At 36.7% G+C, this 18,547-nt stretch overlaps 1 protein-coding gene across 2 annotated transcripts in view; it reads right to left on the bottom strand.

The window, feature by feature from the left end:
• Window positions 1–18,547, bottom strand: part of DNAJC3 (DnaJ heat shock protein family (Hsp40) member C3) — a 59,493-nt gene that overhangs the window by 4,247 nt on the left and 36,699 nt on the right. For both annotated transcript variants that reach the window (XM_036458876.2, XM_036458877.2), the window contains 4 exons: window positions 18,296–18,477; window positions 17,702–17,821; window positions 13,902–14,007; window positions 13,697–13,817 (listed from right to left, as the gene is read on the bottom strand). In XM_036458876.2, the coding sequence (XP_036314769.1) occupies window positions 13,697–13,817; window positions 13,902–14,007; window positions 17,702–17,821; window positions 18,296–18,477 (529 nt within the window). The remainder of the gene's footprint in view (window positions 1–13,696; window positions 13,818–13,901; window positions 14,008–17,701; window positions 17,822–18,295; window positions 18,478–18,547) is intronic.

Raw genomic sequence — 18,547 nt, 5'->3', positions numbered from 1 at the left:
CACCTCACTTAGTATCCTTTCCCTGGAATAAATCTTGGTCTCAGTACAACTACATGCTGAGTCCCACTGTCCTCTCCTGAATCACCAAATCTGGGGGTGGTCTTGGGAAGCTCCCACACAAATTCTTCCCAGTGTTCTCCCTGGAAAGACATCTCAAATAATAGATTGTTGGTTTCAAATTCTAGTGTTTATGGAAATGCATTTTATTGTGGAAAAAGACAACTCTCTGGATAACTTGCCAGGATAGATAATCCTGGAAGGGGTTTAAACTTGGGCAAGGTTAAAATGAGAAAGATATTCAAATTTATAACCCTGAACTACATAGTAAAATGAACCAACATTACCTTTACCTCTCCCCCAAAGCCCCCCCCTCCAACTCGAACATAGGGGGGCTGCTTTAAGCTTTTCTCCTAATTCCTGCCTCAACATATTAAGTATTAATGAAAAATTAAATGCCAGTCACCCAATCCATAGTATCTTTCCAATTTAAGACATAAATCCATCATAAACAGCAAAGTTTAACTGCAATTAATACCCATAGCACTTGATAGCAGAACCCAGTAAGAAAATTACTTTGAAAGAATTTAATACATGGGGAAATGTTTCAATATATGCAATTTTGCTACTTATACAAACTCTACACTTAAAACATGTTTGCTTGCATTATTAAGTGTTCACAGTATCTCCCCAAAGTAGTCTTCTATATCCTATCTTAAACTTAATATAGATGATGTAAGACTTTCAATGGATATTAACTAGATAATTTTTAATTGTATTTCAGATTTCTACTCTCTGAGGGAATCCTGGAGGAAAAAAAAAATACTAAATGCCATCTAGTTTCGTATATGGCATACACTAGCAGCTGTGAAAAGTAGAGTAAGACAGAAATACTAAGGACCCAAATGAACAGTATCCTATCCTAATAAAAGTAATATGCAAATTGACTATCACTCCAACACACAAGATGGCTGCCCCATGTGGACACAAGATGGCCATCACAAGATGGTCAGCAGGCGGGGGGCAGTTGGGTCCGTTGGCCTGGCCTTTGCCCTCTCACAGTCCAGGACCCTTCAGGGTTGTTGGAGAGCCTGTTTCAACATGACCCCTACAGGCCAGGCCAAGAGACACTCCCCACACACACACACACCGGTACATGCTGTTGCAGGGGGGCCAGGCCTTCAGGAGAGAATAGTTGGGAGGACTAGGCCTGTATGAGAGGGTAGTTGGAGGGAGGGACCAGGCCTGCAGTGGAGGACAGTGGGGGGACCCAGGCCTGCAAGGGAGGGCAGTTGGCAGGGACCAGGCCTATAGGGGAGGGCAGTTGGGGAAGACCAGGCCTGCAGGGGAGGGAAGTTTGGGGCAACCAGATTGGCAGGGGAGAACAGTTAGGGGTGACCAGTTAGGGAGTGCAGTTAGAGGAAGACAGGAGCAATCGGGCCAGCTAGGGATCAGTTAGGCATCAATCAGGCTGGCAGGCAGAAGTGGTTAGGGGCAATCAGGCAGAGGCAGGCGAGCAGTTGGGAGCCAGCAGTCCTAGCTTGTGAGAGGGATATCCAACCGCCCATTTAGGCCCAATCTTGGTGGGATTGGACCTAAACGGGCTATTGGACATCCCTCAAGGGGTCCCAGATTGGAGAGGGTGCAGGCTGGGCTGAGAGACACCCCCTTTCCCCATGCATGAATTTCGTGCACCAGGCCCCTAGTATATTACATATTAGCCAATTCAGTTTTTAACATCTGAATATAAAACATACCTCCCAATTTTTTTTTTCTTCCATATTCTCCTCAATTCTTAAGGAGCAATGCAAACAATCAGATCAAGATGGCAGGCAGTAAGCAAAGGCCTTTGCCTGCCCTCTATCCCACTATCCCACCAAATTGACTAAAATTTAAAAAAAAAAAAAAAAAAGCATAACCATGGCAGCACTGAAAACAGTAGAAATGTTTATCAGTTTTTGGAAGAGGGAAAGCAAATGGGATCATATTAATAGTGATTTAACCTAAGTAGAAAGAATACACATTGAGAGGTTCTGTCAAATTTGGAGGCTGTTCTATTAGGCCAAGGATCCTCAGTTTAGCAAGCAAGAGCAGACGTTCCCTTTTATCCCTTTTTATGTGGAGCAGATACAGCATTAACCTCAAGACCCAGCCTCCAAGCAAAATGGAGGGTGTGCATCTGGAAGACCCCTGAGGTGGCTGCTGGGACCAGGAAGGATGCAGAACTGAGCCTGCAGGCACTTGAGACCTCCACAGCAGACCCAGAACAAACAAAGGAAAAGTCGTTCTGTCCAGAATTTAAATACACCAAAGGACTCCACCTGATAAGGGCAAGATGGCAGCACTGCAGGGGAAGTCCTCCTGGGAGCAGTTCTGCCCCTTGCAGTCTGCAGTGACTCCCCAGTAGAGAAGCACTTGAAAAACAAACATGCAGTTGCAAATGGCTTCTCTCTTTCATGTCACCAATCCATTAGCAAATCCTCAATCAGCTTCCCTTCAACAGAATTTAACTACTACTCACCATTTCCACAGTTACCACTGAGAAGTCTATCACTGACACACCTGAATAGCTGTAATAGCTTCAGAAAAGCTCTCCTCAGCTTCCATTCCTATTTTGCCCTAAAAGTCTATACTCAAGGTTATATCACACCTTCAATATAAATATGCCCCATGGAACATCAACTTTCTCATCCTGGATATCGTACAAAACAAACAGGTAGGGGTACAGGGGAGAGCCGCGCTTTCAACAAACAATTCATACTGTACAAGGGCTGCAAATATTAGCTAATAATCAGCCATAAATCTAAAATGAGAGGGGGAAGCAAATAGTGAGAAAGGCCCAATGGCAAGAGACCACAGAAAACGCCAGCCAAGAATATTATTTATGAGGATGGCTCTCCCTGAAGTGACAACCTGTACCCCTGATTATTACAAGATCCATGACATCTAAAGCCGACTGAGTGAAGATAAGGCAGAGGTCTTACTAGAGAGAAGATGGGGAAAGAAGGGACGGCGATGAGGGAGAATAACAGCCCTGGGCAGTACATGTCAGGAAACTCAGAAACTGTGCTCTGAAGGTGAGGGGCTCACCCTGAAGTGCAAAAGATATGCCCCTGTGGTGTAGCAAAGGAAGTGGGCAGAGGGGCAGCAGGACTGGCAGCAGACGACCTCCTGGACCCGGTTTGGTTCAGAGAAGCAGAGAGGGCATGGCTATACAGAAAGGCCATTTTAGCAGGAAGCAGAATGTCTGTGGAAACAGTGAAGCAGAGAGTATTGCAATTAAGTACAGAAGGCTGCCCTGTCCCCAACACCCTCTTACACACATACCCTCCAAATGACTTTCCCACAGGTAGACAGAAAAGGGCAATATAACATATTTTGTGATGAGTAATATTGTTTAGCATCAATTCAGATATTTAATTTTTAAAACAAGAAAAAAACACTGAAACTTACCTGATGAACACACATCAGGACAATAGCCAAAGAATACAGGAAAATTCTGAGCAAATACTGACATGAATATTTAAATTTTAACTCAATCACCCCTAATAAGGATAAGTCACTAAGCAGAGTAAGTGCTCAGGAAAGAGAGACAAGGGGGAGATAAAAATATCAGTAGTCAACACTCAAGAAAAATAAAATACAATAAAAACTCACAGAAGTGAAGATGAAATAAGGAGCACATGAGGAAAAATTAAGGACCCAACAAAACAAAATAGAAATAGTTCAAAAAGACCAGAGAGGAAAAAATGTAGCTACAGATAAGAAAAGAGTAATCTTTGAAGCAGAAAACTAATAGAACAGAACAAAACAATTCAGATCAAATTTAAGAAAACTTTTCTAAAATGAAAGATAAACCTATATAATTCAAAGGGCACACTAGGTACCAGGGCAAACAGGATGAGAATGATCAACATTAAGGTAATATCTTGGTGTAAGTAACACACTTGGAAGATAAGGGCTCTTTGGGTGGCCAGACCAAAACCAAAATCCTGGACCCAGATTTTCCATAGCAATATTCAGTGCCCAGAAAGAATGTAAAAATAACTAAAATATTGGGTCGGCAGCTAAGTAATTGCGGGTTTCACACATATATGGCTTCAGTTGAATTTTTAGGTTTGCAGACGTAGTACAAATGTAAAACACATTTTGTTATTTGATAGTTGGCTATTCAGCTGTTAATCAGTAAAAAAAGTTTTTTGATCTGTTTTGTAGTTTTCGTTTGGCGTTCGTTGAAAAATGGAAAATCAAAAGGAACATTTTTGTCATATTTTGCTTTTTTATTTCCGCAAAGGGAAAAACGCATCGCAAGCTCATAAAAAGTTATGTGCTGTTTATGGTGACGAAGCCTTAAAAGAACGGCAGTGTCAAAATTGGTTTGCCAAATTTCGTTCTGGTGATTTTTCACTCAAAGATGAAAAACGCTCTGGTCGTCCAGTTGAAGTTGATGACGCCCTAATCAAAGCAATAATCAATTCGGACTGTCACAGTACAACACATGAGATTGCAGAGAAGCTTCATGTATCACATACATGCATTGAAAATCACTTAAAACAACTTGGCTATGTTCAAAAACTCGATACATGGGTTTCTCACGAACTGAAAGAATCACAGTTAACGCAACGCATTAGCAGCTGCGATTTGCTAAAGAAACGTAATGAAAATTATCCATTTTTAAAACGACTGATAACTGGCGATGAAAAATGGGTTGTTTACAACAATATCAAGCGGAAAAGATTGTGGAGCAGGCCAGGTGAACCAAGTCAAACAACATCAAAAGCTGATATTCATCAAAAGAAGGTTTTGTTATCAGTTTGGTGGGATTACAAAGGAATTGTCTACTTTGAACTCTTACCACCCAACAGAACGATCAATTCTGATGTCTACATTGAACAACTAATGAAATTAAACAATGCACTTGAAGAAAAGCGGCCCGAATTGACAAATCGAAAAGGTGTTGTATTCCATCATGACAATGCAAGGCCACACACATCTTTGGTCACTCGGCAAAAATTAATGGAGCTTGGTTGGGATGTTTTGCCACATCCACCATATAGTCCTGACCTTGCACCATCTGATTACTTTTTGTTTCGATCTTTACAAAACTCCTTGAATGGTAAAAATTTCAATAATGATGATGATGTCAAATCGTACCTGATTCAGTTTTTTGCTAATAAAAACCAGAAGTTTTTTGAACGTGGGATTATGATGCTGCCTGAAAGATGGCAAAAGGTCATTGATCAAAATGGGCAATACATTACAGAATAAAGTTATTTAGTTCCATGAAAAAATTGTCTTTGATTTTCTTTAAAAAATCCGCAATTACTTAGCTGCCGACCCAATATACAGCAAATTTGTGAACCAAGAATTTTATTATCTAGCCAAGCCATCCTTCAAGTACAAAAGGTACAAACAGCTTTGAACGTAGAAGAAACCAGGAAAAAAAATTTCCCAGGAGCCCATCAAGGAAGCTACTATGCAATGAACTCACCAAGAAGAGTCTAGAGAAACCACAGCCAAAGGAGGGATGGCACACATGGAATATATTTAATATAGAACCAAGACTGAAACAAAACAGAAAGAAGTTCAGTACTAAAGAAGAATGCATACCCTGACAAGGCAGGGGGGATACAGCTAACAAAAGATGGGAGAATTCATGAATTCCCCCAATTACAGCTGGAGCAATCAGAAAACATCACTACTGGTAAGTCAAAGGCAAATACTAGAGAGATTCACTAACAAGCATTATATGGTAGAGGAAAAGGAAAGATGAAGAAGAAACATGCTAATATTCTTCCTCATTGCAGAAAACTAATAAATACTGTCCAGAGGAAGAAAGCAAAGTTAACAAAACTATAAAAATAACTAAGAAGAAAAATACAAACTTCCTAGATATCAAAATATTATACAAAACGATACAGGCCAAATAGCAAAATTTCTCAGCAAAACAGAATGCCAGAATTCAGACCAAACATGTCTGCCATATCAATAAGTGTAAATGTGTTTAACTCACCTATTTAAAAGAATTTCATATGGGATCACAAATCAAAACACAACTTTATGCAAGAGATATACCTGAAACAACAAAGTGATTCCAAAATGTTGGGGGGAAAAAAGTGTGGTCAAAGTTTCACCAAACAAATGCAAGTAAGTTTGATTCACAATCTTAACATCAGATAATTAGAATTTAGGTAAAAAACATTAAAGGGGAAGAAGGGGACTTATAATGCTAAAGGCTAGACATCATAATGAGACACGTAAGGAATATCTGCATAAAATAAAATAGCAACATTTATGAAGCAGAAATAAGATACTAGGGAGGCTTCACTTGTAGAGAGAGACTTCTCTGTTCATAACAGAGCTAGTGGACAAAAGGCAAGAAAAGAAAGACCACAATATAAGGTAGATTTGAGTGATATGTCAAACTGTCTTAGAAACGAGAGTGTTCACCTCTTTCCAAATCTCTATAATTCATGAAATCAGTCATTTTAGATTAAAAACAAAGAAACCAGTAATAAATTACAAATGATAGGAGTACTAAAAATATTCTCCAATCACAATGTTATAATACTAGAAATTAATGTAAAAAAATAAAAGGAGTTTCACATCTAAAAAATTTTTTAACTCACCAACTCTTAAAGAAAAAATATAAAAATAAAACCTGCAAAATATCTAAAAAGTAATGATGAAAACAATACTGTTCAGAACCCATAAGACATCCCACAAGGTGTTTTTTATAACCTTAGTGGTTCAATAAGAATTACAAGAAAAAAAATGAACTAGGTAATCATGATTCAAAGTTAGAAAATAAAGGTGAATTAGAGGACAAAATAGAAACTAATGAAACAAAATAGGACTGAAAAGTCAAAAGCTTATTTATTGAGAAATATCTGTAAATACCTCTAATTAAGAAAAGAAAGCTAAAATAAATGAGAAATAATCATGGAAGAAATTAAAATGAGACTTTGCTAAATTCTGTACAAATAAATTTTTGAAAACTCCATAGAGTAACTCAATGCAAAAGATACAGAAAATTGAAACAGAACAATTGTCATTAAAAAAAAAAAAAAAAAAAAAAAAAAGTCATCTCCCAACTAAGCAGCAGGCTTTCCATGGAGATACCACAACTTAAAAAGAAAATTCCAGCCGAAACCGGTTTGGCTCAGTAGATGGAGCGTTGGCCTGCAGACTGAAAGGTCCCGGGTTCGATTCCAGTCAAGGGCATGTACCTTGGTTGCAGGCACATCCCCAGTAGCGGGCGTGCAAGGGGCAGCTGATCGATTACTCTACCTCTCATCGAAGTTTCTAACTCTCTATTCTGTATCTCTCTCCCTTCTCTCTGTAAAAAAATCAATAAAATATATTTAAAAAGAAAAAGAAAATTCCAAATTATTATTTAAAACTACCCTAATTAATAGTTTGTTATACATAAAAGTCTAGGTTAAAAATTATTTTTTCCTCAGAATTTTTTGAGATTATTGCAATACTCTCTTCTGGAATTAATAAGGGAAGAGAGTGGGAGAAAAGTTCATCAGGAATTTAAGTCTTAAATGTGTGGGCTGCTAATATCAGAGCTTCAAAACGTATAAACAAAAATTGGACATTTAAAGGGAAGATAGGAAAGTTTACAATTTCCAAAAAAGTAATTAAAAGATTTTAACAACTTTCAGCAACTGTTGGGGAAACTAACAGAAAACATTACATCTTACAATTGCAGAATACACATTATTTTCAAGTGTACATAGGACATTCAGCAAGATATGTTGGAACTACAACACAAATCTACATAAGTTTTAAACGAAACAAATCAAATAAATTTAAAAGAAAAGAAATCACACAGGTATGTTCTCTGGAATTAAATTAGAAACCAATAATCAGGCCCAGCCGATGTTGCTTAGTGGTTGAGTACTGACCTATGAACCAGGAAGTCATGGTTTGATTCTCAGTCAGGGCACATAACTGGGTTGTGGGCTAGGTCCCCAGTAGGGGGTCTGCAAGAAGCAACCAATCAATGATTTTCTCTCATCATTGATGCTTCTATCTCTCCCTCTCCCTCTCTAAAATCAATAAAGGTATATTTTAAAAAATAATAATCACATACCTAGAAAATCATCAAATACAGGATGGGGCAAAAGTAGGATTATAGTTGTAACCTCTTTTGATTACAACTAATTAATTTGCCCTACCCCATATTTGAAAATTAAACTACATCTAACAAAAAAGTCAGAAGGAAAATTAGAATATAATTCAAACCAAATGATAATGAAAATAAAACAATGTGAGAGCCCTGACCAATTTGGTTCAGTGGATAGAGCATTGGCCCATGGACTGAAAGGTCTCAGGTTTGATTCCAGTCAAGGGCATGTACCTTGGTTGTGAGCACATCCCCAGTAGGCAGTGTGTAGGAAGCAGCTGATCAATGTTTCTCTCTCATCAATGTTTCTAACTATCATCCCTCTCTCTTCCTCTCTGTAAAATATCAATAAAATATATATATTTTTAAAATTTTAAAAACAAAAAAATAAAACAGTGTGAGAAGTACAGCTTTTAATGCTTATCCTATATAATAAAAGCCTAATATACTAAGTGCCTGGTTGTCTGGTCGACCATACAACCAATCAAAGCAAAGCATGCTAATGATATGCTAAGGCCGCTCAACTGCTCGCTATGACATGCACTGACTACCAGGAGGCAGACGCTCTGACCAGTAGGTTAGCTTGCTGCTGGGGTCTGGCCAATTGGGACTGAGCGAGATGGGCCAGACACACCCTGGAGCCCTCCCACAGTCCTTCTCCCGCTAGCCAACCTCCCGCATCCCTCCCTGGCCCTGATGATACACTGGTGGGGTCCCTCGGCTTGGCCTGAACACTTTCGCAATTCAGGCTGAGGGACACCTCCCCCTCCTGAGTGCACAAATTTTGTGCACCAGGCCTCTAGTATTACAAATAAAAAGAGGACTAAAAGCAATGATAATTACACCTTAAGAAGCTGGAAAAGCACAAAGTAAACCCAAAGTCAGAGGAAGGTAGAGGAAAAATAATAAAGAAAAATCATAGAAAATATTAACAAATCCATAAATAGGTTCTTTCAAGACCAACAAATGTGACCAAACTCTAACTACACTAATCAAGAGGGGGAAAAAGAAAACACAAATTATCACTATTCGAAATGAAAGAGAAATAATCACTTCAGATAATATAGACAGTAAGGGGAAAAAGATGATATGAACTTCATGCCAACAAATTCAGCAATATAAACAAATTCCATGAAAGTGATAACTTATAAAAACTAACCCAAGATCTAACAGAAAATATAAATAGCCCTATATCGATTAATGAAACAACATAATCAGAAAAAATCTTCCTACTAAGAAAACTCCAGGACCAAAATGGCTTCACTAGTATATTGTCTCAAACTTTAAAGAAAATATCAATCTTACACAACTCTTTCAGAGAAAGGAACAATTTGTAACTGAGTTTAGGACAGCCTTAACACTAAAATCTGATAAAGATATTAAAAAAAGAAGTTACAGAGCAATATCCCTTGTGAACATATAGATGCACACTTAAAATATTAGCAAATCAAGTCCAGCAATATCTAAAGATGATAAGACACCATGTCCAAGAAGGGTTTAATCCAATACTTCAAGGTTGATTTAACTTTAGAAATATCAGTGTTAATTTATCACATTAATAAAATAAAGAAGAAAAACACAAAAATATCCTTGGATGAGGATTAACAAATTCTACAACTCAGTAACAAAAAGACAACAACACTTAAACATTTCTTTTTGTTGTTGTTAGAGGGATAGAAACATAGATCAGTTGCCTCCCACACGCACCCCAATGGGATCAAATCCGCAACCTGTGTATGTGTCCTGACTGGGAATTAAGATGGCAACTCTTTGGTGCATCCAATGGATGATGCTCAACCAAGTGAGCCACACAGTCAGGGCAGAAACAACACATTTGGTTAAATGGGTAAATATTTGAACATATCACAAAAAAAGTTATTTGAATATAAAGGCAACATATGAAGAAGTTATGAAGAAGTATCCAACAACCTTAGTCATCAAAAACACAGAGTAAGCCCTGGCTGGTGTAGCTTAGTTGGTTGGAACATTGTCCCACATACCAATAGGTAGCAGGTTCAATTTCCAGTCAGGGCACACACCTAAATTTCAGATTCAATCATCAGTCAGGGCACATACAGGGGGCAACTGAAGAATGTTTTTCTCTCTCTCCCACACTCTAAGGTCAACAAAATAAAATTTAAATTTTAGAAATGCCACAGATTGAAGCCATAAGATACTAAAATGCATAAAATTTAAAAGTCTGACAATACCAAATGTTTGCAAGGAGGTGAGGGGTGGGGAACGTCTGGCCTTAAAATCAATTTGGTAGATTTTATGTGTAATTATTTATGATTAAAAATAATAAATTGCCATGGCCAGCATGGCGCTGTGGTTAGAGCATCAGTGCACACATTGGATGATCCCAACTAATCCATGTCTCCCTCACATAGATGTTTCCTTCTCTCTCATTTCCCCCTTCCTCTCTCCCTTCCCCCCTCTAAAACTCAATGGAAAAATATCCTCGGATGAGGATTAACAAAAAAGTAAATTAATTTAGTAAAATGGCAAAGCCAAACTCAAACTCAGGACTAATTCCAAATTCCACAATCTTTGCACTCTGACCTTATTGTTTAACCACATTTATTCATTCGGCAAATATATGAATACCTGCCTGTGTGCCAGGCACAAGTACCAGTTAATAAAAAAGACACAGGTAGCTTAAGTTCAAGAAAGTATAACTGCTTATCTCATAAGGACACATAAATCACCTTATATTTAAAGGAAATGTGTCAACCACTCAGTATTGCTTCAATGTCAAATTGTTCCTCTCAAAAACTATTAAAAGAATCAGTCATAGAAAGACAAAGAGCCCCCTTCCTTTTTCATAGTCTCAGAGGCATCCTCAAACAACAATTTACCTTACTTGCTTCCTAATGAGTGGAATACAGTACTCTTTCCCGATAATTCTATTGTAAGCCCAAAATTAATCTCCATATTCCATTATCCACTAATTTAAACCTATTTCTTCTTTATTCATTATATACCTACTATCATTTTAAATTGCTGATTTACTTTTAAATAGGTAATAGTAACAGAATATGGAAAGCTTTCATATTTTAACTAAGGGTTTCAACATATTATTTAGCCTAGTTGAATAAGATTATTAGCCACTTACATCATTTACTGAACCTCAGATTCAAATCTAAACAAGTCAAATAACACCTTTCAGTTTCAACTAAATAGGCCTCCTCACGATCCCCCCAATTTAGAGACCTAGCAATCTCCAGGACCTTGCCTAAATTTCCAAACCTGAGACTCAAACAATGTTACTCTTGTAAAACAATAAGTCAAAAAGGTGCCAGTGTATAATCTAAGCCCTCCCCCTAAGACAAAGAATAAACTCCTAGGTAATGGGGGGATGAGGACACATATGTAATATCTTAATCAATAAAGAAATTAAAATGCAAAAAGTAAAATAGATAAAATAAAATACCCCCCCCCAAAAAATAAACTCCTATTTACAAGAAATTTCTAAAGGAAAAAACAGACTTTAAAGACATCTGTTCTACTAAAGTAGTATTAAGCATCTTTTTCTTCAAGAATTAAGCTATTCTGAAATCTATATTATCCTATTAACCAATGTCACACAAATTAATTTTTTAAAGTTGTCATTTCCCTTAAAAAAAAGTCAGTTTGACATTCACAAAAGTACCTTTCAAATTATATTTAGCAGTCAAAAAGAATTAACCTTTTTTTTTTACAGCTATGTTTTTTATATTCTACAGCTTCTCTAATTTCACAATTAGAGCTAAGGATTTATATATAGACTAGAGGCCCAATGCATGAAATTCATACACCTCAGCCCGGCCTGCACCCTCTCCAATCCGGGATCCCTCTCACAATCCAGGACCACTGGCTCCTAACCACTCACCTGCCTGCTGGCCTGGTCGTCCCTAACTGCCCTCCCCTGCCAGCCTGACCACCCCCAACTGCCCTCCCCTGACTACCTAGTTGCCCCCAACTTCCCTCCCCTGCTGTCCATTTTGCCCCCAACTGCCCTTACCTGCCAGCCTGGTGACCCCCAACTGCCATCCTCTGCCAGCCTGGTGCCCCCGAACTGCCCTCTCCTGCTGGCTTGGTCGCCAATTGCCTGATCGCCCCTAACTGCCTCTTCCTTGGCCCCCACCACCATGGCTTTGTCTTGAAGGAAATCAGATGTCTGGAAGATGACGGCTCGACCTGGCCTAATTAGCATGTTACCCTTTTATTAGCATAGATGCAAAAGTTCCTTTGATGAAACAATTCAAAAACTAACTGGAATGAAAACTGTAAAGTACTGAGTAGACAAAATAGCTCAAATGTGAAAAGAACAATTATGTTAATTGACTCTTCCATATAGATTACCTGCCTTACCGAAGTGTTCTTATATACGTTAAAACTTATACTGACTGCATACATTTCAAGCTTCAATCAGACTTCAAACTATACTATAAATATGTCCCACAAATAGCAGTAACCAGAGCTGTCATCACTCCCAGGAAACCACTTAGGAGCAAAATTCTTTTCAAATTGTAGAAAGCAGAAAAACTGAATAATTACTTTGCTTTAAAAAGTGAATACTATAAACCTTTCTTAATTAGAAGTGTACTTATTTCCTTCTTAGAATAGGTTTTATCGTAGCTGTGATGTATTCTTATTGCATTTAAAATTTTATGTACAATTACCACTTAAGACTATTTTTGCATTACATTAAAATTAATATGTATTATTTTAATAGCCATATTCTTTTATTAAATATTCAATACTTAATTGAAAAAATAGAGTACCATAAACTAAATTTCACCAGAAAAATACTGTGTTTTCAATTTAAAATAGTTTACCTGATCTGCAATGAAAGCTTTGAATAAGAGCAAAAAGGCTTACTTCTTTTAAAAACCATATCATTTAAATGTTCATAGCATATTGTCACACACAAAAAAGTCTAGTTTTCAAAATATGTACATTAGTATATATGCCTTAGTTATCTTCCAAAAATAGGGCACTGCCTTTACTCAAGGTCCTTACCACAGAGAAATCTCCATTACTTCAAACTGAACAAAGCAGGGTAAGCAGCTATCCTAATGTTATTAAACAGCTTAGGGATCACAGAAGATCATTGTCTATTTAGGAATATATGACATAAAAATGTATGATGCATATATAATATGTATACTATATATGCATAGAATATGTATATTCTAACATGTATAGAATATAGACTATGTATAGAAAAAAGTCTGAAAGAGATTAATTTCAAAATTAACAGTGATTCCTCTGGATGATATAAAATCCACAATTTAAGTTTTCTATTTTGTTATTTACCTTTTCTAACTTATCTAAAAAGAAAGGCTAAATTTTTTTTAGACTCTACTGAACTGGCTTCAACAGCAGAACTTTTTCCTTATATGGTATACCTTTCAAGTTCTAAGGAAGAATAACTTTGAAGCTCTCTACGATTTTTCTAAAATGGTCAACATTTCCTGGTACTCTGATAAACTTGTTCTAAACAACAGGATGTTAAACATATACTAATTTTCATATACATCAATTTTTAGATTCTGAAAATCCAATTCCTTATAGATTTACCTTCATCATACATTTCTTCAATTAAATAGGCCTCTGCTCGGTCTTTCAGAGCATTCACATTGTCGGGTTCCATCTGTAAAACCTCAGAACACACCCGAATAGCTTCAACAGGCTTCTCATCCTAAAAGTAAATGTGAGAAAATGATTGATGGTTTTTATTCCATATGTTAAGTTTCTGCATTTCTGAGAATGGGTCAACTGTTACCTTAGAAAAGCAGTGGCAAATCCTTTCTTTTGAACGAATTGTATATTCAGAAATACTAGGCTCTGTTTTCATGACAGATTCATACTTGCTGGTCGCATCTGTGTATCTATTAAATGAGCAAATCAAAATGAGCAACAAATTCTATTTCCAGAGTCAAAGAAACTCTATTCTTCACTATATGTTGCTTAATCTGTTTACCTGAATGAGCACATGCCTTCAAACACTGCTTTTACTTACTAATCTACAGTAGTAAGGAATGCACTACCTGCAATAAAGAGTTAAGATATAAAACACATGACCACATAAAATGACAAATCAGAGCATACTTGTGAGTACCAATCAAACCACCTGATGAATTTCTTTACAGAAAAATGCTCATGATTTTGAAACTGAATAAAACACTTTGTTAAAGTCTGGCTTAATAGAGCACTTATATTTATTTATTTATTTATTTTTAATATATTTTATTAATTTTTTACAGAGAGAAAGGGAGAGAGATAGAGAGCTAGAAAAGTCGATGAGAGAGAAACATCGACTAGCTGCCTCTTGCACACCCCCTACCGGGGATGTGCCTGCAACCAAGGTACATGTCCTTGACTGGAATCAAACCCGGGACCTTTCAGTCCACAGACCAATGTTAATAGAGCACTTATAACAAAGCAGAGAGAAGGTTTTATTTTTTGGTCACTCTGACTTTCATGAAATCATGGAACCCATTATATATAATACATGCTTATTTTATATAATGAACGCTAATATTCACAGCTAAGTACACAGTGTACATCCTTGCAGAAGGAACCTGTTTAAATTGCTAACTTTACTACCCTGTTTCCCCGAAAATAAGGCAGTGTCTTATATTAATTTTTGCTCCCAAAGATGCGCTAGGTCTTATTTTCAGGGGATGTATTATTTTTCCATGAAGAGGAATACAGTACACACTTATTGTTAAATGAAAATAAAGGAAATGTATTACCTGTATAGGGTAAGGTAGTACGGTAGTTGTCAACACAAACCAGACAAACTGAATCCTACAGTATCAAGAATTGACTCATTTATTCAATGATAATCATGTCATCATCTTCTGGAACATCATCATAACAATCCAATTCCTGAATTTCCTGGTGAATTTCTTGTGACTCCATTTCTTTCAGAATCAGTGGACCAAATCTCTCATGTTTAGCCTAGGGGGGCCTTAATTTCAGGGGGATGCCTTATATTTCACCCAGAAGGAAATCTGTAAGTAGGTCTTATTTTCGGAGGATGTATTATTTTCGGGGAAACCCGGTAGCTGTCTAAGAACAATAAAAGCTATTTTTGCAGCTTAAAAACTGTTGAAAAGTACTAATCCTGTTATACATCCTGTTATTTTTCTCAGTAATGGCAAACTAAAGGATATATAATATGGCACATTATTTCCAAATTGCTACAATCTTCACCTTTAAATGCAGATGAATTAAAACACAGCTTTAAATGTAATATTTACAACAGAAGCTAGCTAGCTATGTCAAAATCTTAGTAGGGATATGGCTCTAAAATTTTCCATAGTGATAAAACAACTGTAGGAAACTGCACAGAGTATGTGAGACCTTGCTTTACTTTTTACAACTACATGTGAAGCTACAATTAGCTCAAAATAAAAAGCTCAATTAGAAAATACTGCACCTCACTTAAGAAAACAAAAACTAACTTCTGGGAAGGTGGAATAAATGTACTTTCCCCAATTTGTCCACCTAGGTGCAATGAATACCCTAGACACTAGACATTTTTTAAATATTCAAAGACTGAGAAAGGGAAAGATGGAGACAGGTAGGACTTCTAGACCTGAGGGAAAACAATGTGGTAAGTCCTTGGGTTTCTCTTTTGCTTCATATACCCCAGACTTGGAGCTGAGGAAGCCAGCAAGCAACCCAGAAATGCTATTGGTTACAAATACACACACATACATAACACAAACAAAAAGCAAAAACCTGCTGCCCCAAGCCAAAAGACCTGGAAAGAGCAGCTTGGCAAGACAGAACAATGGCTCTACTCCAGCCGAACACCAGAGAAAATTATGGCACCACCCCCATCAACACCAGCAGGTCAGGGGAGAGCATCCAGCCTTCTTTCACGGTTAGACTGATGAGCTGTGCCCACACCCAGACCACGGTGCTGTCAGAAAAGGCCAGGTGAAGAGCCAGAACTTTCAACCATGGCTGCAAATAAGCCCCCCTAAACTCTCACCTGCACCAAGCAGTAGCAAGAAGCCCCCACACCTCGAGTATCAATGAAGGCTGAGTGGACTTCTACCTCCACTGCCACTAGACATTAGACATTTGCTGAAACAATATCAGAAAAACCAGCCAAAGCAGGAAAAAAAACAGTCTTACTGTCCAGGTTTCAATTAAAAACCACTCCCATACAAAGTAACAGATCTCAAACTGAGAGAGAGACAATAAATTCGAACACTAACAAGACAGACATGTTAGAATTATCTGACAAAAACTTTAAGGCAGCCATAAAAAAGCAATAATGATAAACATGCTCTGAGCAAAGGGAGAAAATACAACAAAAAAACAGAATGGCCCAGCTGGCTTAGCTCTGTGGTTAAATGTCAACCCATGAACCATGAGGTCAAAGTTCAATTACCCTCAGGGTACATGCCCGGGTTGTAGGCTTGTGCAGGAGGTATTCAATAGATGATTTTCTCTCATTATTGGTGTTTCTGTCTCTCTCCCTCTCCTTTTCTCTCTATAAAATAAATAAAAACGTATTTAAAACGAAAAAAAAAAAAAACACCAACAACCATGCCTCAACAAAGAAACAGAAGATATAAAAGAATAACCAATTTTTAGAACTGAAAAATAAAAAAACTGAAAAGAGTCATGGAATGGGCTAAATAGCTGATTGAAGGAAAAAGGAATCAATGAATTAGAACAACAGAAATTACCAAATTTTAACAAGAGAGAAAATAAATTGAAGAGAAAAAAAAAAAGAACAGAGCCTAGGAATCTGTAGGGCTATAACAAAAGAGTTATTAACCTTTAAGTCAATCAGAGTCTAAGAAGCAAAGTATAGAGAGGGAAGGGCTCAAAATCACTCCAAAAATATTAATTGGGAACTTCCCAAATCTGATAAGATGTAAACCTACATATTCTAGCAATGAAATATTATAGACTCCAAAAAGGATAAACACAGGAAATGCACATTGAGGCACATCATAATTAAACTCATGAATGCTAAAGGCAAGGGGAAAAATCTTATAAGAAGTCAGAGGAAAATCATACCTTATCTTTAGGAGAAAAAAGCAATTAAAATGACAATGGATTTCTCATCAGGAATCATGGAGGCCGGAAAAAAGTACAATATTTTTCAGGTACTATAACAAAGGAACTATTATAACTGAGATTCTTATATCATGGAGGGGGGGAAAAAATCTCTGTATACTCTGTATATATCTCTATCACTACATTACCTTTTAATAATTTATATGTCTGTCTCCCTAACTATACCAAAAGCTTCTTAAAATAAAAAACTAGTCATATGCATTTCTGCAACCCCAGGACATAGTCAGTGCTTGATACAGCAAATACTCAATAAGTATTTGGTGAAATAGAAATAAATCCGGTAAGAATACTATGCAGTTACTATTATTTATATTCTGCTGCATTATTTTTAATGTACAGATTTTGTTAAAGCCCAGTGTTAAGATAACTCCATCCTTGATTGCTAAAGGGTAAAAAAGCAAGCAGTTCAATGGTTCTTTTGTGTCTACAAAGGACACATGAGGGAGCTGGAGATTCTAGACAGGATATGCTTACCTGCCATCTCTGATGAGTTCTTCCGCTGACTCAATCAGCTTGTTAAGTTTCTTTACTTGTTTATAGTGTGCAAAACACCTTTTATGATCTTGGTCCAGTTTAAGGCATTCCCGAACTTCACTGTTCATGTATTTAAAAAGAAGAAAATATTCCAAGTCAAAATAATCAATGAGTAGTTAATTCTCCATACTAAATATAGAAATTACAATAAAAGGTATTTTGTTGTGTGTAATAATTAAAACATACTGGCTTAATAATTTACCATATATTTGCACATATTGGAACATGCACATACTTATTAATTCAAATTAAAATGACTTAAGTAGGGTTATACATTAAATACTCCATTTTGTTTCTACAAATAATAACATCCCTATTTATTTTAATAAGAATAGTTCATGAAAATAAACTATGTAGAACTAGAATAATTTGAAATGTATAAATAAATAATAGGATATAAACACAAAATATATAAACACAACAGAAAATAAAAACAGCTTTAACCACAATTTTATTAATTTAAAATTAAAAAGAAAATAGTATTATGTTACTGCCAACAACAAAGGATGATATGTGTGAGCCAGCAGAATGCACCTGAGGGATAGTTCATGATCTCCTAGTTGGTAGTACAGTGTGCTGATTTTATAAAAAGCCTCAGTATTGTCATTTTTCAATTTTGATGCTGCTTTTAAGTCACTTATTGCTTTCCTAGGTTCCCCTTCTTTTATATAACACTCAGCTCGAAGTTCCCGTAGATCGGCATCCCAAACACAAACCTTGAGAAACAAAAGAACTAGATTTTAAGAAACAATAAATTATGCACATTTATACTTACACCCCACATAT

Source organism: Pipistrellus kuhlii, unplaced genomic scaffold (genome assembly GCF_014108245.1).
Source record: "Pipistrellus kuhlii isolate mPipKuh1 unplaced genomic scaffold, mPipKuh1.p scaffold_m20_p_3, whole genome shotgun sequence".
NCBI lineage: Eukaryota > Metazoa > Chordata > Mammalia > Chiroptera > Vespertilionidae > Pipistrellus > Pipistrellus kuhlii.
The sequence above is the reverse complement of the archived record's forward strand: the minus strand, read 5'-3'. Positions and strand labels throughout refer to the sequence as shown.